The sequence below is a fragment of the Equus caballus genome, chromosome 2 (assembly GCF_041296265.1).
Source record: "Equus caballus isolate H_3958 breed thoroughbred chromosome 2, TB-T2T, whole genome shotgun sequence".
Classification (NCBI taxonomy): Eukaryota; Metazoa; Chordata; class Mammalia; order Perissodactyla; family Equidae; genus Equus; species Equus caballus.
The window spans coordinates 31,022,051-31,047,406 of record NC_091685.1 but is presented as its reverse complement, the minus strand read 5'-3'; the positions used below and the strand labels follow the sequence as shown (position 1 = coordinate 31,047,406).

General features: G+C 38.7%; 1 protein-coding gene across 8 annotated transcripts; it reads right to left on the bottom strand.

Annotated features, from left to right (window-relative positions):
• Positions 1-2,167: 2,167 nt before the first annotated feature.
• On the bottom strand, positions 2,168-14,567 carry SRSF10 (serine and arginine rich splicing factor 10). Of its 8 annotated transcripts, XM_023635510.2 has the most exons (7): positions 14,139-14,413; positions 12,630-12,734; positions 8,903-9,006; positions 7,419-7,581; positions 7,098-7,151; positions 6,863-6,964; positions 2,168-3,489 (listed from the first exon to the last, which is right to left on the bottom strand). In XM_023635510.2, exons 1-7 carry the CDS (start codon positions 14,201-14,203, stop codon positions 3,429-3,431), a joined length of 654 nt encoding a protein of 217 aa, XP_023491278.1. In that variant the 5' UTR covers positions 14,204-14,413; the 3' UTR covers positions 2,168-3,428. The 8 variants fall into 8 exon arrangements, with proteins under 8 accessions (XP_023491278.1, XP_023491271.1, XP_023491274.1 ...); XM_023635503.2 differs by having other exon boundaries at positions 2,168-6,964; positions 14,139-14,430; XM_023635506.2 differs by lacking the exon at positions 6,863-6,964 and having other exon boundaries at positions 7,098-7,148; positions 14,139-14,430.
• Between the last annotated feature and the right edge of the window lie 10,789 nt (positions 14,568-25,356).

The following is a 25,356-nucleotide window of genomic DNA, read 5'->3' as shown; positions in this document are numbered from 1 at the left end:
ATTCTCATTTGTACTGGCACTGGAAGTTCTCAGCCCAGGTGTCTTTGTGGTAGTTTTTGGTCTGGGATTGACTTAAGTGGTAAAAGCATTCAGAGAACTGAGGGTGGGAGTAGAAAAGGCTTTTAAACAATAAAAATTTTACTAGCTAAGGGTAACCTAAATAAACAGTTAATCCTATCAACATCTCATCTCTCAGAAAGGTACTAAGACAACTGTTGGCCTACAGGAAGTATGGTGACAGGATTTTCCCAAATCATTGCACTGTAAGAACCAAAAAGTTGTTACAGAGAACCTATTCTGTAGGGCTGGTCAGCTATACTGTGACCCTTCAGTCAGTGTTGTAGTTTAAATTTGTCATACGTTTTTGACAGCAGTATATAGTATGATGGAATCTGAATCCATAACCTATCCTGACACCTAAGTTCTCTTCCCAAAAGCAAGAAGGTGGAAAAAAACTGGCTTTCGGGTAAGTTTTCTTGTGTTTCTCTAATTGCGTTCTCATAGGCAATTACTTTGTAAAACAAGCAGGACAGGGTGTATCTCTAAAACCTCTTACACAAATGAGGAAAGCCTACCTGGTCACAAATCTAAGGCAGAGCTAAACCTAAAAAAGAAAATCCCCAAGATTTTTTTTTGGCTCCTCAATCAGTTTATTTCACCCTCCAGCATTCAAAAAGATGTGATCTACAACAAAAAACTAGACACAAAGGCCTTTTACCTCTTTACAAAAAACTACTCTTGTCAATTATTAATGAAATGAATTTACATGCCTTGCTTTTTATTCCAAATAAAAAAGAATGCCATCTTAATATGAGGGTGAAACAACTGTTAGGCATACACAGAAACATAATGGAATAAACACTGTTGGAGAGGGCAGAGGAAAAAACCCAAGAGAAGGAGCCTTCCATAGTGACTGCTATGTCTTGTAGATGTCAAGAGGTGAACAAAGACAAGTTGCTTGCTTCATTTATCAATGAAAACACTTTACTCCTTGGATTCCTAAAAGTTTTGAGAGACCTCTTAGTAGAAGGCCATTAGTTTACTCCTGAGCTACCACTGTGCTGTCTGAAGTCATGGCCTCTCCATTTCAAAATATCTCAGGATTTTGTAAACAGGTATGGTTAAAATGCAATACAATGACACTGAAGTGCGGAAAGCCAGGATGGAAAGAGAGAGTCACAGAGCTGTGAGATCTTAGGTTACATTTGACTGCTCTTTTCCATCCAGAAAAGTTAAAGAATACTTTTTGTAATTAAACTATTTTATAAATCTTAAATCTTCCTTCTAAGTGAATTCTAGATTCCATTATATTAATTTTATGAAGCTATAAAAATTCCCCATTTGATTAAAAAAAAAAAAAGCAGGGGTAGGCCCCTGTGGCCGAGTGGTTAAGTTCACACACTCCACTTTGGCAGCCCAGGGTCTCGCCAGTTCACATCCTGGGTGTGGACCTAGCACCGCTCATCAAGCCACACTGAGGTGGTGTCCCACACAGAACGAGAAGGACCTACAACTAGAATATACAACTATGTACTGGGGGACTTTGGGGAGAAGAAGAAGAAGAAGAAGAAAAGACTGGCAACAGATGTGAGCTCAGGGCCAATCTTTGGGAGGGGGAGGGAAGCAAAGCAAAATGGTTACAAATATGAACCAAATGAAAAACCCTGGACTCGAATCTAGGCTCTGCCATATACAACAATGCTGTGTGATCTTGGGCAAGTTTGAAATTTTTTTTTTTGGGTGAGGAAGATCATCCCTGAGCTAACATCTGCACCAATCTTCCTCTATTTTGTATGTGGGATGCTGCCACAGCATGGCTTGATAAGCAGTGCAAAGGTCCATGCCTGGGAACTGAACCTGTGAACCCCAGGCCACCAAAGTGGAGTGTGTGAACTTAACCATTATACCACCAGGCTGGCCCCTGAAATTTTTTTAAAATAAAATGAGGGTAAAAACACCTCCATTTCATGTCTTGCGTAGTTATGTGTATTCCGTATTTTCAAAATCCTTATAAAGGGTTAAACACTTCCATATTTTTAGATGAGTAACTTTACATGAAATGTTTTAAAAATGTGGCAGAAATATGACAAAAGTCAAATATGTAAATGATGGAATCAATGTATAAACAAACTTCATATCCTAATAAGGAACTAAGGAATCCAAAACATTTTGTGATGCTATAAAAGTTATTTATTCACTATACACAGAACATGTCCCTATAAAATGTACATGTAAATCACTAAAAAGTATAACTTGGTGAACATTTTCTCAATTACAGAACACACTAAATCAACTGGGATAACAGCTATCTGCCTCAAAATAGTCTAATTATAGCACCCAGAGTCTCCTTTATATCTAACGCAAAGTTAAATACTTATTTTGGGGATTATTTCCTAATATGTGTTTGAGGAGGCAGAGTTAACAATTTAATATAACTCTAGTATATTACAGCCACTGCACAATAAATCAGTTTATTACAGATTAAAACAAATCATTTTTTCATTATTTGTATTAACGGGATGCAAACAGAAATACTGGATACTTTTAAATGGCAGATAACCACAAAATTACTTATCTTTGATAGTATATTGGGTTTTATAATTACATTAGGATATGAATGGTGTAAAATATTGTTACGAATAATACACCTCAAACAAAACAATGAGGCCATACTGTAATGATTCACTGGATTGTGCTCAGTAGACATTTATTGAATAAGTGAATTTTATCTATTTTTCTCCCCAATCACCCAGTACATTTTTTTGCCCACACTAAGGGCTCAGTAAATGTTTGCTGAATATACTGACTAGGAAAGAGGTGAGACGAAATGGACCCTCTTAGCTGGCTGTCAAATATTATAATTGGAATTTACCTGGGAAAGAGTGTTTAAGGAAGATGTAAACTGCACATGGCACACAAGTAAATAAACTCAGATGCCAACAAAGCAAACCGTTAAGCAGAAAACACTGGCACTGGAATAAACAAAGGCAAGATTTGCCAATAGCGAAAATGCAACTGACTTTAAGAGAGAACCAAGAAAAAGTTTATAGTGGACCATACCTTTTCTCACCCAATTCCATTTGAGACAGACCAATACAGGCACTGTAAGAGACTATGGCTGTCTTCCTTGATATTCAGACATCCTAGTTTTCAATAATTTATTATGGACCTGTTACCCAAGAATCAATATAAACCTATTCAGATTTAGGGATTAGTTTCCACAAGTACAAAGTTGAATTTCCTTTTATTTGTCCTAAAATGCTTACTTTCAAACTTGAAGGGACTTCAATTATTCCATGTAGTTTCGATAACATTCTTTTATCTTTTCAGACCAGAGTCAAAATATTCGTACAGTATTCATACTGCAGCACCTTCCACCCACCCTTTGGTCGCTTGAACTGCCCTTCTTTGGTTCTTTATCCGCTTTCTCAGATCTTTCTTGAAGTGTAGTAAGCAGAACTGTACTGGGTATTCCAGCTGCAGTTTGGTCTTAAATAAAAGAAGGATGTTTGTCAGTTTGGTTTTCTTTATTCTTCTCTGTGGTATACAGGATTTTGTTAGTTGAACTGGATGTAGCAGCTTACTGGGCCAAATTTTCAAGAGAATAGCACAATAGTTCCCAGGTCTTTTTCCCTGGGTTGTAACTTAATGGCTCATACTCTATGTAGCACCTTTCCTTTCTCACTGAAGCATTATCTGTCATTTTTCTTCTTGCTTATTTGGCTTAAAAAAAAAATGTAGAGAGATCTTAAGTAAAAAGAGAGGTGAAGTGTTAGCCCTCAGATGAGTCTTGACATGATATACTCGAACACTGAGCACAGTGCCAGACACAGTAGGTGCTCAGTAACTGCTGAACTCAACTATGTAACCCCAAATTAAAGCACTGTGTAAGGATCCTCATGAAGTATCAGCAGGATCCTAACTATCATGGGTTCAACTATAATATAGTCCTTTTTACGCTCTGCTAGGTATGTCACTTTAGAAATAACACGTAAGGTTCTCAAGAAAATAGTCTGAGTCTAAAAATAAGTGACAGAAGTAAAAAAATAAAAATGAAACTATCAGGCCTTCTAGCTCTATACAGACTGATAACAATTTCAATGGGCTATCTCCTTAATCTACTCCTCTTCAATTATAGTCCATTAAAAAAAAAAAAATCTAAGGATCAGGCCTGGGTTCAAATCCTGGATCTGCCTTTTAAAGCCTTTTCTTTGCGCCTTAAATTCCTTATCTGCGATATGGGGAAAATAAAAGTATTTTTCTCATAGGGTTTTGTGAAGAGTAAATGAATTAACACACAAAGCTTTTAGAACAGTGTCTGGCACATCATAAATACTCAATAAATATTAGCTCTAATTGTTGTCATTATGAAGGAGCTAGAGTTCAAACCACAAAACCAGTTCCCCAAAGTGATTATCACTTATATTAACTGCTCACCAACATTCAATGCAGAAGTATTTTAAATCATGCCATAAACACAAGGCCCAATGCATCTTGTTTAGGATGGGGAAGAGCAGAATTATCGGTCCATCCAATAATGAAAACATAAATTTAAATTAGCTGATCCAAATTTCATTTTAATACATATCTCAACACTACCAATAACCTCTAAGTTATTTAACCCAAGGGGCTTAATAACTATCAATAACCTCTAAGTTATTTAACCCAAGGGGCTTTGACATTACACAAGGAATCTTTAAGTACAATGTAAAAGATGTACCTTTCTGGCAAGTTTTATCACTTCCAAAGTAAAAGTTAGTTGTGCCTAGTGCAACACTGATTAAAAATATTCCTAAATCTACAAAGGATTGTTTCCATTGTTACTTTAGAATCTCATTCAAAACTATAATAATTCCAGTTAATCATTATTTCCTTCATTTTGTTTTTATTATAGCATGTTTGCTTAATTTACAGCAAGCAGAAAATAAGCTGGGTCTTGTTTTGATCCAAACATTGATGTTTTAAAGGTTGTACACAATATTTGTTAAAAAGAACATATAAAAATACCTTTTTAGAAGCTTCTATAAGAAAGAAAATACAAAGTTTAACCCCACAACTTTCCTCTTTGCTAGAACTGCAAACTACTGCTACAGTTTTAAATAGACTTTTTGTTGTTTAAACTATACATCCAGGAAAATCTAAAAAAATTAAAGAAACGTGCATATAAATGATTGCATAGCAGAACATGAACATTAACTGCAAACAGTAAAGAAATGAAAGTTAGAAATACTATCAAATATACAAAGGTTCTAGAATCAATTCTTTAAACACATTCCACAAACAGTATTTAAAAACCATCTTTTGTTCTTTACAGGCAAGGCCTAGATTACTAAAACAAAAACTGAAAGAAGTAATCCTTTAAAAGGAATCGTTTCCCCACAATATTTCTTACTCGTAACCTGGAAGCAAGCAATCTAAAATTTTTAAAGATGCTAGCTTTTATTCTGAAATGAGACTGGACACGTCGGGTCATTTTTATTGCCCCCAAAACAATCTCTCTGAGAAATGCTAGAAATTATAAATGGTTAAGGGTTATTATTTTCTCATTTTTAGTCAGGTACCTGCTAGGTACTAGATTGATAATAAATCAAAAAAAACCTCAGATGTAACTTATTTATAATCAACTTTTTTCAAAGTTATTTTAAATTTCATGGCACCACAAAACCACCTAGAATGGGAGTGTTGTCTTTCAACTCGCCTCACGTTAACTGAACGGACGGTGAAGAACAAGCCTCCTTCGGAAAGAGGCAGGCCAATTTTGATACAAACGCACATACCGAGTGCTATAAGCATCAAAATTCGGTTCTTTTACACTACTACAACACACGAACAAAAACAAAACCTACTTTGAAACAATTTACTTGCTTTTAACAGCAGTAAGAAAACTAAGCAATATTAGGGTCAACAATGCTCCTTAAAGTTTAGAGTAACTACATAAGAACATTCTTTCCCCCTTAAAATTGTTTTGCCATCATTGACCTGCTCAAATTTTAAGGTGAGTTTTTCTGATGTTTGTATGTTCCAAATCTTCATAGAATCCAGAAAAAAAAAAAAAAGCAGTGAAGGCTCCATGTTTCAGTCAAAAACTCCATCTCCCTGAAAAAGCTACTTAACCCAGTTGGCATCACGCCCCAAGACAGTGGGGTTAACAAAAGAACTATCCACACCGTGTCATAAATTAACTATATCACGGGCCTAGACATTTTGACAAGACAAAAAGGTCCACCCTGAACCTAAATGTGTCTGATCAGTGTTGTACTGTGGCTACAACTTCACTTTGTATCATTCTATCTTATTAGCAAGCTACATTTCTAGGTTAACAGTTCTACCAAATATGGATATGAAAGTTTATTTTTAGTAAGACAATGTTGCAAATTATGGTCAACCAACATCTTTTCACCAATACTTCAAGCATAAAAAATGAGAATCTTTACAAAAATATACAGAGACACCACAAATTGGTAGCTGCCCATAACATTAAACAAACTGGACTCTTAAGAGTGGCTTCTCAACAGCATATCATTTTAATTATAACCATTGCCTGGTACAGGGAAAACTGACAAGTGTTTTTTAAGCATCATTGCAACATTGTATTCCTGATAATTTAAGTAAACCAAACTATGAGTAAATGAATGATACATGCCTAAAAATATCACGGTTTATCTATCAGTGGCCACTGGACTTAGGACTAGTCCAAGACCTTGATCTAGACTTTGACCTAGACCTAGACTGTGATCTTGACTGAGATTTGGATCTAGGTGGTTCTTTTTTCCTTGATTCCTTTTCATATCTTGAGCCAGACTTATAATGTGTTTTGGAATCTGTTTTAGAGGTGCCTCTAGCTTTGGTGTGAGATGCAGACCTAGAACGTGACTTAGCCTTCATTTCTTTCTTGGGCTGGGACTTGGACCGTGATCTTGAATTGGATTTAGATCTTGAAAAAGATCGATTTCGGTGTTTGAATCTTTCAAAACAGAGGAGAGATACAATTAGAGTAAAAATTAGATTTTATATTAATCAAATTTGTTATTTTTAGAGCAAAAGTTCACTCTGAAATTGAAAAATGTATAAGTCTTTTTCAAAGCAAAGTTATTTACCTATCATTGTCGGAATGGCTTCTGCTACGCCGTGGTCTTCCAGTCGGTCTACTGCTAAAAAGTACATCAGAAAAAGCAAACAGTGACAAACGTCTATTTACAGAGTCTTTAAAAAAGTTTCTAATTTAGTGAAGCATAAAACTTTTTAAATGAAGCACTAAAATATCTTTAGTCTCAATGAGCATACAATGTATATAATTAAAAGTATACAAAAAAGTAAAAAAAACGGGAAAAAAAAAACAAGAAAAAAAAACTAGGAAAAAAAAAGCTAATCAACACAAATTTTTCCTGACAGATCACGGTGCTACACGTCACACTTACTTTCTAGGACTATAAGATCTTCTGTAGTTGTAATCAAAGGACCGACTTCTTGATCTCCTTCTTTCATAACTTCGGCTTCTAGAACGTCTGTATCTGTCATAATCATCATAGCGTGAAGAACTGTACACATTCCTTCCTTCCTTGGCTTTCATCTGATTTGGAGCTATGAAATAACACAGAACAGAAATATTTAGAAACATTAAATACTTATGTATTTAAGTCTTCAAATTATAGGAAAAATTACTGCATCCTCTCCCCTTATACCCTCAATCTGTATAAAGATTAATTGTGAATATTAATCATGACAAAGTATTTGTTTGTCTTCAAGGAAGTCTTACCAGAAGACTGTTTTATGTTAAAAATGATACTTTCAAATACCTTCCCAACTATTTTTTCCCCCAAAGACATCTATCTAGCTTGCTGTTCAAAAACAAGCCAACTACTTTGGCATTAGGAAAATGTACCATTAAAGTATTTTTTTAAAATTCCAAACTAAAATATGAATGGCTTTTGAACCATATCCTATTTTGGAGTTATCCTGCCATGGTTTCCATTCATTAGGAACACAATTACCAAGGATAAAATACTCACTGGTGACCTATGAACAATGTGTAGGGTCAAAATGCAATAATATATACACAGTTCTAAGAGACTAAGACTGCTACACTAGCCACTTGTGGAGACTGAATGCCTCAGACACACCCACACCCCTGGACAGTCCTCAATTGTTATGTCATGTCATTCAATTCTATGAAGCAGATACTTTATGTATGTGTGCATGTATGTATAAATAACATAGCAAATACCCAGGAAAACATCACCCAACCTGAGAAACAGAAAATTACTAATAGCTTGTGTCTACCTAAGTGCTCTTCAGGAGCTATTTTAACTTCTTTTAGTATTTTGCCCAAGGTAACATAACAATTGAGCCAGAATTCAAACCCAGGTCTATTTGACTCCAAAGCCTGTATTCTTGCCTCAATAGCATGCAGCTAACACCTGGTGTATGACTGCATACCATTAAAAAACAAGTGCTAATATAAAATCTGTTCAAGGTTTAATTTATATAGGCGTTCCCAATCTAATTCTACTTGTTCATTTCCATAGCCTTGCATCCACATTAAGTACCCAATTCTACCTTGAAGATCTTTATGAGGAAAAGAAATGGCACGAGAGACCCAAAACTTTCCAAATTTTATCCCTTTCAATTCCACCCCCAGGATACTAAACATGCCATGGCTGACAGTACTGATCCACTTTCTTAACAGTCCAAACATATTTCAGGCATTCTGATCTCCACTTTCTACCTTATGTCTACCCTGAAACTTTGTAATACATCTAAAAAATATGATGAAGCAACGAATTCAAGATACTCTGTCTTCTCAAAAACTCTTTTTGGGTTTTGAACAGAGACAAATCGCAGAAATTCTTTCAAGAAATCTCAAAATGCTAAAAAGTGATATAATAGGCATAACGGTACTCACTCTTCCGATCACCCTGTGCAAACTGTATTTCAATCTGGCGTCCGCAAATCCATTTTCTGTCCAAATTATGTAAAGCATCTTCAGCATCACGAACATCCTCAAATGTGCTAAATGTTAAGGGGCTTGGGAAGTTTGCAAACTTTGATAATGAATGAAAGTTCAGTTGGCAAGCCTGGAACGATTCACAATCTCTCGATATTATTCTAGAAAATCAACCAGACCCCACTTTTACTAGTTGGTTGATTCAGCTATAAACACTTCAGAGTATTAAAGCACTTGAAAGATTTCCTAAGGCATATGTTTGAAAACACGTGAATACATACCATAAAGTTATTATTGAAATAAGATCTGTTATAGCTGAACTACCAAGTAATTCTATCAAATTTTTTCCCCTGTGTTTTAAGAATTAACTTTAGAAAACAAGACAAGAGAGAAACAAATGTCACGTCTATGTTGTATGCTAAAACAAAAATTTCTTAAAATAAAACCAAAAGTGTTTTTCGGATTTTTTGTTTCAAATGAAAAAAGGAAAATGCCAATAGTTCTTGTGTAAGCAAGCAGAATATACCTTACCTTAAAAGAGATGAAAGCATTAACCTCAAATTTATTTTGCTATTTTTCTCAAATTTATCTACCGCTATTATTTCATGTAGTTGTCTTCCTCATACCACGCAGGGAAGACTGCTGCACTAGCCACTTGTGGAGATGAAGACAGAATCAAATAATAATCAAGACATCACTATATCAAAAGATACTACACTCATGCACAGACTACAAAAGCATACTACCAAGAAATAACAGGACTGGAAAAATTCCTGGACTGGAAAGCCCTAACCAAGATACTAAACATAAGAGTTTCCTGTAAAGAAATAGGGTTGGGACTGGTTTTCAGCTTGAGAATTTCAAGATAATATTTACCAGCCTGAAGCAGGAACTGCTGATCTAAGAGGCTAAATTGCCTTCTCTTCCTCCCTCAATGTCAGCAATACCACCACCAAGAACTCTCGGCTTTACAAAGTTACTGTCCAAATCTAGCTCCTTTCCAGAACCATATTCTGACAGAAGCCAAGCACATATTCAGAACAGTGTTTGATATAAAAGCTTTGGACAGAAAGGTTAGGTCTGTGTGTACATTTTCATTCTATCCTAAAAGTCACTATTCTAACTTGCCCATTTCTTAAATTTGAGAGAAGAATGCAAATCTTGAGAGCTGATTAAAAAACACCTGTGAGGTGACATACTCCCTTCAACACTGACACTAAAATTCGTTTATTCCAGAGATTAAAAGGTCCGCCTCACTAGATTTCCTTTTTCCTTTGTTCTGAAAGGAATTAAGGACCACAGCAGGTTTCCAGCTCTCTCTTCCTGAGGCTATCATAAAGGAGAGATTTTCCCAAGTCCTCAATCACAGCGCTTTCAACATGAAAAGGCAAAGGTCGATGGGAGTTTGGAACCTTGAATACTATAACTGAACACCCCTCTCAAGGGTAACGCAGCTGGGCTCTAAAATAATTAAAAATAAGTTCACTTACTGCGTGTACTACTTTATTTGCTACTGCAAAAGACTAAAATAACTTTATAAAGGATTTAGATCAAGAGGTGTAAAAATTATTAACAAGAGCAAATCATCCCCTGGGGCTACCCTCAAAAACAGAATCCTGGGTTGGATGAACCATGGCAAGGTTCTACTCCACCTGTTAAGAGAAGACTAATTGGGAATGGGGTCAGGCAGAACAGAGAGCTGCAGCAGGGGCAGCCAAATATCACTCTGATGTCAGTCATGGAGAAATCTGTACTGAGGGTCTTTGCAAAATATCGATACTTATTACTTTTAAACTATTTTAAGACTACAGAAAGACTCTGTAGGTATATATTATATTGTAGGTAAAAATTTAAAATTTTCTTTCAGATTCCTTTGGAATGACAACTCTTTTCTGGCTCAAGTATCACATACTCAGTCAAACTACTGCTGATCTATCTTGGTTCCCAGGCCACCCCTAAACCAGGGTAAAATCAGGTCAAAATTAAAAGCTAGAATGCATCACTATCTTTTTTTTTTTTTTTTTTTTAACCAAGCCAGATATAGCTCTTATCCTCTCTGTAATAGAGCTTTGCAACCAATTCCCACAACTGTCCTTGATCACGGGCCCTGTAGGAATGGCAGCTTCGGCATTTCCCTTAAGTCTCACTAAATTCTAAGTTTCAAGACCCACTGAACTGAAGCAATAAGAATTTTTCCTAGCCTGAAGACCACAGCTCAAACCTTTCTTGCAGCAGTGAGATGACTCACTGAAGGAAGTAATGTCACCTAAACTCTGGGTCAGGGACTGACTTCCCACAGATCCTGATTAGGCACCCATACCAGGGATAAGGCCTTCTGCAATCTATTCAGGGCCAACTGATCATACGTACTAAAGCAGCGTGGGGCCAGCAGGCTTCACAGAGCTACATTTCACAAGTTAGGAGTATGTGTGTGCTCCCCAGCAGCCACTTTAAAATATATCCACAAACAGGTAGTGTCTCTACTGGATCTGACCCTCTAAGACCACTTCTAAGTGGTCCCCAGGGCATGCACCTGTCTCCCCTTTAAGCATGGCTCTGTGGAGCTAGCTTGACCCCAGAACCTCATGGTACTCCAAAGAGTAATGCCTGCTACCCTGTGGTGTCTGACCATCTGGTCCAAAACAGAAATATGCTGAGTTTAAGCTTAACGACATTACATCCTGGTACACTTTAACTTGACAAGCTAAGAGAGAGTGCATTTATACAAGACCACAATCACAACATCAAAGGCCCACATAAATCAAGTTACAGGTTTTGTCACTAGACCAAACCAGAGTAATTTTGAAAATTAACTGCTTACAAAACATTAAAAAAAAGAAAAAGAAAAAAAGGAAAATAGTTATTCTGTAGGATACATCAGGTATGACTCCTTTAATCTTGGCCATCATTCAACTTCATCTTGACCTTTAACTCTTTAAGTGCTTGTCAGAAGGACTTGTCATGAGATGCTTGGCCAAATATGACAGATGGCTTTATCTTTAACTTTGAAAAACAACCTTTTCCCCCTTTTGTAGATAAAGCGAGGCTTTGTCTCCCATTAGGCTTGTCCTTCTTCCAGCTTTTCTTTATTTTTTCTTTTCCCAAACTCTCCCTTCTCTTCAAGCCTGATCCTTAAGAGGTCTTTGGCTTGTCTACTTGCCTTAAGTGTTGAACTCTACTCTAAAGGTTCTTTCATGCTTTCTCTTTGGGGTCGCCATAACTGTACAGCTTTACATTCTCTGAGGTAACAACAGAGGACAGCAAATTAGGGGACAATATTAAAGAAGTTTACCTCATTGTTATACAATTTGTTTTTTGATCAAGTGATTCAAATTAACAAACAAGAATACCAAACTTTAATTGCTAAGCACAAGAACATATTAACTTTTAATTTGACTTACATTAAAGGTGGTAGCAACCAGACTCTATTCAAATTTAAATCACATATTATAATCATTGATTTGCGTTTCAGCAGCATGAATGGGAATTTTAATATTTTACCATTTTTGGATTAACTTTAAGAAATAGTAAGAGCAATGTGCGAGTCAGAATTAATTTTCAGAAATTTGAAGACATAATACATTAGAGGACAAAAATAAACTACTTTTTAGATGTTACCTCTTACATAAACTTGAATTTCAAACTTCAACACCCCTCACTAATCAGTCATCTGAAGAAAGGATATTGAACATAAGCAAATCCTCTTGGACGGCGAGTGTAGAAATCAAGTGGCACATACACATCAACTATAGGACCATAACGACCAAATTCGCGCCGTAAATCTTCGGACCTAAAACATCATAAAAAGACCCCAAATTTTTATGTTCACTCCCGTAACAGTTTCTTTGTAAGAAACAGGTGTCTTTCTGTAATATTTCAGTTAACGAAAGGGACTGTGCTGTGCCCCTGAAGCAGACAAGTTTTCTAAATCTCAACATTCCAACTATAAGAACATACAAAACCGTACAGGCAGTATATCTTTTTGATAAAGCTAGGATCCAAGATTTTGGAAGGTAAAAAGGCAGTTTATAATAAAATCTACTACTAGTCTACATTAACAACAGAAAAAAAGCAAACATTTAAAGAAACGATCACAATTTATCTCTATTGTTTTTATCCACATCCTCCATTTTTCATAAAAGGTAGAACCATTAGGCTGCATGTATTGCTAATGCCTTTCTTTTACAGTATCAAGTCAACTCTAGTACTCCGAAAAATAAAAAGCACTTATTTTTATCCCAAAATTTTAGCGACAGGGTAGTCACATCTAACTCTGTAAATAATAAATGTCCGAATGACATAAAGGGGAAAATCTTCTCGATACTAAAATAATTAACATGGCTTACTTGCCCACTTAGGACAGAAAAATATAAATCACACAAGGCGACCAAAAGAAATTTTGATTTCTTTTTGGGGGGACAGAGTGATTATTTGTGAAACATAAAAGGTCTCATTTTGTGATGAGATCTCTTCCAAAAAATTCTGACGGCAACTCCAAACAATCAAGGGAACTGGCGAGAACAAAGGCATGGTCTAGATTAATCCAATTTAGGTATCCACGTCTTAATGGCATTAGACTTCCTAAACCCCCCCTTCTCAAAGGGAGACCAGTATTTCCGGGAAATGGGAAGAACTAGTTCGTACCGTTTTACGAGGAGGATCTGATTTCCCAAATCTCAACATTCCCTTTCTCCAAACGTCTCCATTTTAAAAACGACAAATATAACACAACCAAAAAACAGAAGGGGTAGCGACTGCTTCGCCACACTCCCCTCCCCCGATCCTGTTATGTCGCTACAAAGCACATTTCAAAAAAAAAAAAAAGTCCGGGCGAGGGGTCGTGCACCCCAAAGAACGCCAACTCCGAACCGATGGGGCGCGGGTGCCAGGCGGGGGCTGGACAGGCGGGAGGCAGCGGGAGGAGGGGGCCCGCCGGCGGAGGGGGAGGGGGCCGACAGCCAGCCACGCGGCCCGCGCTCCCCGCGGCGGACCAGCAGGACCGCGGGCGCCGCCCTCGCCCCACGCGGCGGTTGAGCCGGCGCCGCGGCCTAGTCGGGGCCGGAAACCCGGCGCGGGCCCCGCCATCTTCGCCCCTTCCCCTCCCCCGGCCTAGCGCGCCGCCGCCGCCGCATGGGTCGTCTCCGGGCGCCTGCGGCCTCCCCGCGTAGGCCCGGAGCGCCTTCCCTGTACATACCTCGTGTCGTCGGCCACGTTCCTTACGAACAGAGATGTGTTGGGGGGGCGCAGGTAGCGGGACATGACGGCGGCGGGGGTCTCGACCGGGGCGCTAACGGGCTCCGTAAACTGTCCGCGGCTCGGGCGGCGGATCCTCAGACACACAGCCTGAGAGCTCCGCTACGGCAACCGCCTCTTCTCGCGAGACTTCACTCCCGCCTCCACCCCCTCCTACCTGGGCGCAACGCCGGGACCGGCAACGGTTCTTTCCCGCGAGATCACTGGGCGTGCGGCTGCGCATGCGTGCGACTGGGCTACGTGCCGCAGCCTGGGTCTCATTCATTGGCTTCTGGAGCTGCCTCCTCCCCTCCCCCCAGCCCGCTCTTTCTTTCTTTAGGGCTTTATTTTCCCGCCCTTTTCTGCCTTTGCACTGCGTTACCCCCACCTCTCCCCCCAAGTCAGGAAGCAGATGTTTTAACCTGTAGGCCAAACTTTACAGTTATGAGTAACCGGACGGAGTTTTAAACAATATGATTCGGAGAACCCGCCATAAGATTTTCCTGTCTGGTCCAAATTATGTCCTGGCTTTTATTAGATCGCTGACCAGCAAGAGAAGAATTTAGAGCTTCTCGTATTGAGCGTGAAAGGGAAGGAGGTGTGTGTCCTTGCGGAGAGATGGGTCTGCCTGTCCAGTGCTTTCTTACGCCGCGAGCGCCCTCCCTGCGCGCCTTTGCCAGGGCTGCCCCTCGCCCACACCCTTCTTGGTCTTCTCCTCCACAGATCCACTGTTTCCTCCTGATTCAGGGCCGTTCCCAACCTTTTGGTTGGGCCGCAAACCTCACATGTTAGTCTCCGTTGTCATCTACAGTGTATTCTTCGTTGCTAACGGCTTCCTGGGTACGCATCCTTCTTTATCGCAGTGGTCCTCCACTTTCTGGTCTCAGAACCTCTTTGCACTCTTAGAAATTATGGAAGACCCCAAAGAGCTTTGTTTAAGTGGGTTATAGCTATTAATATTTACTGAACTAGAAGTTAAAATGGAGAAAATTTTGACACAATAACACATAAGCACACATTCCACTACCCTTCATCACATGCCATGTAGCCCCTGGAAGACTCCACTCTACGTTTGTGAGAGGCTGAACGTGAAAAAGGCAAATAATGTCTAGTATAGTTTGGACCTTGGAGACCCCCTTGAAAGGTCCTGGGGACCCCTCCCAGACCACACTTTGAGAATCATTCCCTGCTCTGTCAGACTCAGCTTTTGGAGAGGAGGGACCACCTATTAGAATGCCTCTGGCATTGCCAAACAGATAGCAGGGACTCAAGTACTATTTAATTAAACGAGTTTTTGTTTTATAAAAGGCCATAAAAGTGTTATTTTTGCATCCGTCAGCATCCAAAGCAAGTAAATGATTTGACGTGGGCGGTTACAGCCTATTGTGCTTTGCAGGAGAGCCATTGTTTTTCTACGTTTCCGTTTTCCAAGAAGCTTTGGACACAATTTATTAATTCTCTATTATGTGTCAGACATTGTGCTAGATGCTAGAAATTCAATGATGAGAAACATGGAGCTTATGTTTCCATAGAAAATAAGCAAGTAAACAACTAATTGCAGATTTGTGATATAAAAGAGCCAGCAATGTGATAGGTTTTAAAAAAAATTTTTTAAACAGAGGGTTGCTGAGCAGGTGGCTCCCCGCTCCCCACTCCCAAGTTAAGAACTTTTTAGTGGCTGGAAAACAGACTCCTGTAAATTAAGTAACGGAAGAAATTTACATAGTCTGGTGGTACCCCTGCCACTGTAGTTTAATACAGTAAAGGTTTAGAACAGAATCTAATGCATAGTAAGTGCCCTGTAAATGTTAATAGGACTGGCTACATAATTTGTGGGGCAAAATGGAAATGTTAAAAAATTTAGAAAATTGTTAAGATGACAAGAGCGGATCATTAAGCCAAGTTCAAGGTGGCTCTGAGTGTGGGGCTCTGTGTGACTGCACAGGTGGCATGCCCATGGAGCCTGCCCTGAGTGTTAGCAATTATCATTATTACTCATAACACCTTGGGGAATAATGAGAGCAAGTGAGGTGCAAATATTTACTCACTGGAATTGCTTTCTGCCTTACACACTAAGTGCCCCTTTGATCTTTTGTGATTTAGGATCTCAGAGCCTTGAAAAAGATGATACTGGGAAAAGTAGAGAAAGTAAGCACCTTTCAGCCAGCTGGGGCTTGAGAGAGGCAGTTTACCAAACTATAAATCTGCTGCAGTTGGAGCGGGGGATGGCGAGGGGAGAAGACACACCAAGGAATTTTGAGAGTACAAGGCTCCCTCACAAAAGTGCTACCCAGTGTGGTTAAGAGCATCACATTTCCTTCTGAGCACAATAAATACCAGGCCTGGTAATGTTTTTGAAGGTCAAGTGTTAACCTCTGAAAATGGTCTGTTGGCGCTGCACCTCTTCTGGAAGAAATTATGTTTTCTTGGGATTTGTGTCAGAAAACCACTTTCCTTGGGTCCTGTTCTCAGAACTGCGCAAATAAGACCCAAATGTAAAATATCTAACTGTGAATTGCCTCCATCCTGAAACAGCTGTGTCTCGGTTTGTGAGCGATGGCACAGACATGACGCCTGAGCGAGCCATGCTGCTTGCTGGAGGGAGATTGCGGGCACAAATTCTGCGTGTGAAAGCCGAGGACTTGTGAGCCTGTCTCCGTAATTAGAACTAAAACCTTGAGTCAATACATCAAGATTAATTTTATTAGTGCAACTGTTCAATTCAGATAATTGCTCAGCACTCTGTCTCCACGGGCAAACGATCAGTTCGAAGCGGCTCTTTCATTGTTTCACAGGACACGCCTGGTGTTTCCTATACATCTTCTCATTCTAATGAGTAAGCCACAAGCTGCGTTCCCCAGACTAACGAGGACTCAGTGTTCCCTTTTACACGTTCCTTACTTGTGAGCCAGAAACTTTGGGGCACACACATATAAACACATTATCAATTTACCTATGTACAGGCCCTTCTTTTTTTTTTTTTTTAAAGAAATATCTGTTGTTTTCGGTGAGGAAGATTGGCCCTGAGCTAACATCTGTTGCCAATCTTCCTGTCTTTTTTTCTCCCCAAAGCCCCAGTACAGAGTTGTGTATCCTAGTTGTAAGTCATTCTAGTTCTTCTATGTGGGACACTGTCACAGCATGGCTTGATGAGCAGTGTATAGGTCCGTGTCCAGGATCCAGACTGGCGAACCCTGGGCCGCTGAAGTGGAGCACCAAAACCTAACCACTGGGCCGTGAGGCCTGCCCCTTTACAGGCCCTTCTTTTAACCTCTGGATCCCAATAGTTCTGCTCTGTGGGTGAATTCACGGCTAATGGACACATTTGTTCATCATCTTCCTTAGATGATCTATTCTAGTACATAGGTTACTACTTTGAATCTGTTTAAGGTAAAATCATTTATTATATCTTAGCCTCATTTTAATGTCTTAAAATCACATTTTCCTTAGTTATAAATGTCCTGTGTTTCTTGTTAAATTTTACAAAATAAAGACAACTGTGAAGAAATCAAACATCACCTGTGATTGTACCACTCAGAACTAATTACTATTAAAGCTTTTATGTATTTCTAAGCGTTTATATAGTTGTTAAAATTGGAGTCATACTGTATATACAGTTCTATAGTGTTTTTTTCCCCCACCAAACATTTCATAAAGAATATCTTCCCTGGCCATTAAATAGTTTTACTAAATATTGTTGCTGTTGTTGTTTTTTGAGGAAGATTGGCCCTGAGCTAACATCTATTGCCAATCTTCCTCTTTTTGCTTAAGGAAGACTGTCGCTGAGCCAACATCTGTGCCACTCTTCCTCTGTTTTATGTGGGACGCCTCCACTGTGTGGTTTGACGAGCAGTGTTAGGTCCGCACCCAGGATCCAAACCTGTGAACCCCAGGCTACCAAAGTGGAGTGTGTGAACTTAACAACTACACCACCAGGCCGGGCCCGTAAATATAGTTTTTAATAACTGCTGTATCAATGATAAATTGAGTTCAATGGCCAGTAACAAAAACTTGAAATAATAATAATTTTTATCATGATAGCTAACACTTATTGAGCACTTGAATGCCAGTCACTTATCTCACAAAGGAGCAAAGGAAACAGCTCAAGAAGTCATAGCATGTTACAGCTTTAGAGGTCATCCTGCTCAAGGTTTTTAGTTACTTTTTTTTAAAGTCACATGTGTTAACTCATTTAATCCTCACACCAAACCTATGAGCTAGGTTACTATTATTCTTTCCATTTTATAAATGAAGAAACAGTTTGTTCCTAAACAAATTAGGAGTTTCACTTATTTATTTTTTGCGTAACGAGAAGTCAGGAATAGGGAGTCCAGGATTGGTGTGGCAGCTTCAGAATATCCAGGCTCTTCCTTCTTTCTCTCTTCTCCATTGTCCCCAGTACTGGCTTCTATATTCAACTTGCCTCATGGTCACAAGATGGCTCCCGGAGCTGTAGGCATCATGTCAACATCCCAGGAAAAAAGAAAAAGTAGGACAAAATTTGAAAGGCATATGCCGGCTGAGTGGACACCCGCCCACAGCACCCTGGGAAGTTTTGTTAAACCCAATCCAACAACTCTCGCTTATAGTAAATTGGCCAGAACTGAGTCTCATAGCCAACTCTGTCATCAAGGGAGGCTAACAACTGCTACTCTCAATAAGATCAGAGTTCTGTTTGTAAGGAAGAAGAGGGGAAGGAAGGATTTTGTGGATATATTAAAAGGGTACATTTCATATGGTTGTAGCATAATTGATTTATGTAGAAATGGTGATGATGATGATAATAAAGGCTAACATTGAATAAGAATGAACTATATGCTAGATAATCATTTTATCTGTATTATCTCATTTAATCTTCACTAGTATGAGGTAGGCAGTATAACCCTCCCCATTATACAGATGAAGAAACTGAAACATTGAGACACTATAGGGCTTTCTGACAATAAATAAGGCTTACGGGCTAAAAGATAATTTAAGACAGTTCCTGTGTTTTCAAAGCGTTCTAAAGCCAGCAAAGTAGGCTGTATTTATAAAACTGAATTTTTGGTTGGTTTTACCTAGTTTATAATTCACTTGTCCTAATTTTAATCAGATTTCTTTTAGATCAGCCAAGATGCCCGTCAATTACTATCCAATCCCATAGAATAACAATGGGCCAAGTACAAAAGACTGTTGCCAGCTTGGTTAAAGGGATCTACTTATTTTATGAGTGTTGCTGAGCCTATAAGCGGAGACTGAATACAACACACAAGCAAACAAACACAGTCAACTTAACTGGGCCTCAGGGCGCCGGACTTTTGGTTAAACGTTATTTTGGGTGTGTCCATGGGGGCGTTTTTGGGTGAGACTAGCATTTGAATCAGTAGACTGAGTGGAGCAGACTGCCCTCCCCACTGCAGGTGGGCCGCGTCCAATCAGTGGAAGACCTTAGGTAGAACAATAGAGGAATAGATATAGCTATCTACATCTATAGATAGAACTATAGAACAAAGAGGCTGGGTAAGAGGGAACTTCGCCTGACTGATTGATTGAACTGGGACATTGGTTTCTCTTGCTCTTCGACTGGAACTTACGCCATTGGCCCTCCTGGGTCTCCAGCTTACCAGCTGCAGAGTTTGGGTCTTCTCAGCCACCATAATCACGTAACCAGTTCCTTATAATAAATTTCCTTATATAAGTAAGTAAATAAATAAATACACATGCACATCCTATTCGTCCTGTTTCTCTGGAAAATACTAACACATATGGCTATACTACGATTTCTTTATCCATTCATCTGTTGCTGGCCATTTGGGTTGTTTCTGGTGTGGGACCATTATGAATGAAGCATCTGTGAATGTCTGTGCATGAGTCTTTTTGTGGATACGTTTTAAGTTTTCCTGAGTAGATACCTAGAAGTGGAATTGCTAGGTCATATGTTGTATCCTCCAGGAAGCAGATACCAAGATGGAGTGAGAAATGCAAGAGATTTCTTGGGGTTAATGCCTGTGAAATAAAAAGCAGGAAGGGAGCAGGAGAAGGGAGGGAGGGTCTTCAGACCACATCTGACCCTGTGCAAGGAGAGGAGGAAGGAAGGACGATTGGTTAGGAAGAACCTTCTATGGCAGTACAGCTCTGAGAAAGTTTCACCAGCTCAGTGGGGGAGCCCTGGCACAAAGATTGCCCATGCAGGAATTCTATGTTGCACAGAAATGGCCAGGCCATAGTACACCCCACCGTGCTGGGATGGTAGGGTCACTCTTTTTTTTAAATTTTTTTTATTAAGGTTATGAAAGTTAACATCCTTGTGAAATTATAGTTGTACATTATTATTAGTCATGTTGTAGGTACACCACTTCACCCCTAGTGCCCTCCCCCCACCCCCCTTTCCCCTGGTAACCACTGATCAGTTCTCTTTGTCCATATGTTAACTACCACCTGTGAGTGGAGTCATACAGAGTTCGTCTTTCTCTGTCTGGCTTATTTCACTCAACATAATACCCTCAAGGTCTATCCATGTTGTTGTGAATGGGACGACTTTGTCCTTTTTTACTGCTGAGTAGTATTCCATTGTATATATATATATATATATATATATATATATATATATATATATATATATATATACCACATCTTCTTTATGCAATCATCAGTTGCTGGGCACTTAGGTTGGTTCCATGACTTGGCTATTGTGAATAACGCTGTGATGAACACAGGGGTGCATGGAACTTTTGGAATTGCTGATTTCAGGTTCTTAGGATAGATACCCAGTAGTGGGATGGCTGGGTCATAAGGTATTTCTGTTCTTAACTTTTTGAGGAATCTCCATACTGTTTTCCATAGCAGCTGCACCAGTTTGCATTCCCACCAACAGTGTATGAGGGTTCCCTTTTCTCCACAGCCTCTCCAACATTTGTCACTCTTGGTTTTGGATATTTTTGCCTTTCTAACAGGTGTAAGGTGATATGTTAGTGTAGTTTTGATTTGCATTTCCCTGATGATTAGTGATGATGAGCATCTTTTCATGTGTCTGTTGGCCATCCGTATATCTTCTTTGGAGAAATGTCTGTTCATGTCCCCTGCCCATTTTGTAATTGGGTTGTTTGATTTTTTATTGTTGAGTTGTGTGAGTTCTTTGTATATTATGGAGATTAACCCTTTGTCGGATAAATAACTTGTGAATATTTTTTCACAATTAGTGGGCTGTTTTTTGTTTCAATCCTGTTTTCCCTTGCCTTGAAGAAGCTCTTTAGTCTGATGAAGTCCCATTTGTTTATTCTTTCTATTGTTTCCCTCAGGTGAGGGGTTATGGTGTCTGAAAAGATTCTTTTGAAGCTGATATCAAAGAGTGTACTGCTGATATTCTCTTTTAGAAGACTTATTGTTTCAGGCCTAATCTTTAGGCCTTTGACCCATTTTGAGTCTATTTTAGTAAATGGTGAAAAAGAATGGTTGATTTTCATTCTTTTACATGTGGCTGTCCAGTTTTCCCAGCACCATTTGTTGAAAAGACTTTCTTTTCTCCATTGTAGGCCCTCAGCTCCTTTGTCAAAGCTTAGCTGTCCATAGATGTGTGGTTTTATTCTGGGCTTTCAATTCTGTTCCATTGATCTGTGCATGTGTTTTTGTACCAGTACCACGCCGTTTTGATTACTGTAGCTTTGTAGTATGTTTTGAAGTCAGGGGTTGTGATGCCTCCAGCTTTGTTCTTCTTTCTCAGGATTGCTTTAGCAATTCGGGGTCTTTTGTTGCCCCATATGAATTTTAGGAGATTCTTTGTTCAATTTCTGTAAAGAATGACATTGGAATTCTGATTGGGATAGCGTTGAATCTGTAGATTGCCTTAGGTAGTATGGACATTTTAACTATGTTTATTCTTCCAATCCATGTGCATGGAATGTCTTTCCATCTCTTTATGTCGTCGTCGATTTCTTTCAAGAAGGTCTTGTAGTTTTCATTGTATAGATCTTTCACTTCCTTGGTTAAATTTATCCCAAGGTATTTTATTCTTTTTGTTGTGATCGTGAATGGGATTGAGTTCTTGAGATCTTTTTCTGTTAGTTCATTGTTAGCATATAGAAATGCTATTGATTTATGTATGTTGATTTTATACCCTGCAACTTTGCTGTAGTTGTTGATTGTTTCTAATAGTTTTTCTATGGATTCTTTGGGGTTTTCTATATGTAAGATCATGTCGTCTGCAAACAGCGAGAGTTTTACTTCTTCGTTGCCTGTTTGGATTCCTTTTATTTCTTTTTCCTGCCGAATTGCTCTGGCCAAAACCTCCAGTACTATGTTGAATAAGAGTGGTGAAAGTGGGCACCCTTGTCTTGTTCCTGTTCTGAGAGGGATGGGTTTCAGTTTTTGTCCGTTGAGTATGATGTTGGCTGTGGGTTTGTCATATATTTTTATGACAAATATGTCATATATTTTTATTATGTTGAGGTACTTTCCTTCTATACCTGTTTTATTGAGGGTTTTTATCATAAATGGATGTTGGATCTTGTTGAATGCTTTCTCTGCATCTATTGAGATGATCATGTGGTTTTTGTTTCTCGTTTTGTTAATGTAGTGAATCACGTTGATTGACTTGCGGATGTTGAACCATCCCTGTGTCCCTGGTATAAATCCCACTTGATCATGGTGTATAATCTTTTTGATGTATTGCTGTATTTGGTTTGCCAAAATTTTGTTGAGGATTTTTGCATCTATGTTCATCAGTGATATTGGCCTGTAGTTTTCCTTCTTTGTGTTGTCCTTGTCAGGTTTGGGGATCAGAGTGATGTTGGCTTCATAGAATGTGTTAGGGAGTACTCCATCTTCCTCAATTTTCTGGAATAGTTTGAGAAGGATAGGTATTAAATCTTCTTTGAATGTTTGGTAGAATTCTCCAGAGAAGCCATCTGGTCCTGGACTCTTATTTTTGGGGAGGTTTTTGATTACTGTTTCTATTTCTTTACCTGTGATTGGTCTATTCAGATTCTCTATTTCTTCCTGATTCAGTTTGGGTAGGTTGTATGAGTCTAGGAATTTATCCATTTCTTCCAGGTTGTTCAATTTGTTGGCATATAGCTTTTCATAGAATTCTCTTATGATCCTTTGTATTTCTTCGGTATCTGTTGTGATTTCTGCTCTCTCATTTCTAATTTTATTTATTTCAGACTTCTCTCTTTTTTTTTTAGTGAGTCTGGCTAAGGGTTTGTCGATTTTGTTAATTTTTTCAAAGAATCAACTCTTTGTTTCATTGATCCTTTCTACTGTCTTTTTGTTTCAATATCATTTATTTCTGCTCTAATTTTTATTATTTCCCTCCTTCTACTGACTTTGGGCTTTGTTTGTTCTTCTTTTTCTAATTCTGTTAGGTGTCGTTTGAGGTTGTTTATGTAAGATTTTTCTTGCTTATTGAGGTGAGCCTGTATTGCAATGAATTTCCCTCTTAGGACTGCCTTTGCTGCGTCCCAAATAATTTGGTATGGTGTGTTTTCATTTTCATTTGTCTCCAGATAATATTTGATTTCTTCTTTAATTTCTTCAATAATCCATTGTTTGTTCAGTAGCGTGTTGTTTAGTCTCCACATTTTTGGCCCTTTCCCAGCTTTATTCTTGTAGTTGATTTCTAGTTTCATAGCATTATGATCAGAAAAGATGCTTGATATTATTTCAACCCTCTTGAACTTATTCTTGCTTGCTTTGTTTCCCAAGATATGGTCTATCCTTGAGAATGTTCCATGCGCGCTTGAGAAGAATATGTAACCTGCTGTTTTTGGATGAAGTGTCCTATATATATCTATTAGGTCCATCTGATCTAATTTTTCATTTAATTCTATAATTTCCTTGTTGATTTTCTGTCTGGATGATCTGTCCATTGGTGTTAATGGGGTGTCGAGGTCCCCTACTATTATTGTATTGCTGTTGATGTCTCCTTTTAGTTTTGTTAATAGTTTCTTTACGAATTTTGGTGCTCCTGTGTTAGGTGCATATATATTTATAAGTGTTATGTCATCTTGGTGGAGCATCCCTTTTATCATTATATACTGCCCCTCTTTGTCTTTCTTTATCTGTTTTGCTTTGAAGTCTACTTTGTCTGATATAAGTATGGCAACACCTGCTTTCTCTTGTTCATTATTGGCTTGGAGTATTGTCTTCCATCCCTTCACTTTGAGTCTGTGTTTGTCTTTGGGGCTGAGGTGTGTTTTCTGGAGGCAACATATTGTTGGATCTTGTTCTTTGATCCATCCTGCCACTCTGTGCCTTTTGATTGGAGAGTTCAATCTATTCACGTTTAGAGTGATTATTGAAACGTGGGGGCCTACTGTTGCCATTTTATCACTTGTTTTCCAGTTCTTTTGCATTTTGTCCTGATGAAGAGCTGTTACTTTGTGTTATTGTCCTTCTGCTTATCTCCTTTGTTCTGGATTTTGTAGCCCTTTCCTTTTTTTGATTTTTCAGGAATGAGGTTCTTCCTGAGCATTTCTTGAAGAGGAGGTTTTGTGGTGATGAACTCCCTTAACTTTTGTTTATCTGGGAAAGTTTTTATTTCTCTATCATATTTGAAGGATATTTTCGCTGGGTAGAGTATTCTTGGCTGCAGGTTTTTGTCCTTCAGAGTTTTGAATATTTCATTCCAATCTCTTCTAGCCTGTAAGGTCTCTCCTGAGAAATCTGCTGATAGCCTTATGGGGTTTCCTTTGTAAGTTATTTTCTTCTGCCTGGCTGCCCTTAGTATTTTCTCTTTGTTGTTGACTTTTGCTGGTTTCACTACTATATGCCCTGGGATTGGTCTTCTTGCATTGATAAAGTTTGGAGATCTATTGGCTTTTGTCACATGAAGTTCCATCTCTCTTCCCAAGTTTGGAAAGTTCTCAGCTATTATTTCTTTGAACAGACCTTCTGCCCCCTTCTCCTTCTCTTCTCCCTCTGGTATACCTATAATCCTTATGTTGCATCTCCTAATTGAGTTGGATAATTCTCGGAGAATTTCTTCATTTCTTTTTAGTCTTAGTTCTCTCTCCTCCTCTGTCTGCAGCATTTCTGTATTCCTAGCCTCCAAATTGCTAATTCTGTCCTCCATATTATCGACTCTACTGTTCAGAGAGTCCAGATTTTTCTTAATCTCCTCCATTGTGTTCTTCATCTCCAGTATTTCTAATTGGTTCTTCTTTATAGTGTCAAGCTCTTTTGTGACATAGCTCCTGAACTCA

Excerpts from the sequence above, each read along its gene's own strand:
- SRSF10 (XM_023635503.2), bottom strand. The coding sequence starts at position 14,203 with ATGTCCCGCTACCTGCGCCCCCCCAACACATCTCTGTTCGTAAGGAAC. Across the intron at positions 9,007-12,629 it reads AGAGGATTTGCTTATGTTCA|ATTTGAGGATGTTCGTGATG; the intron begins ATATCCTTTCTT and ends AACATTTAGCAC. Across the intron at positions 7,582-8,902 it reads TGCACAGGGTGATCGGAAGA|CTCCAAATCAGATGAAAGCC; the intron begins GTGAGTACCGTT and ends GTTATTTCATAG.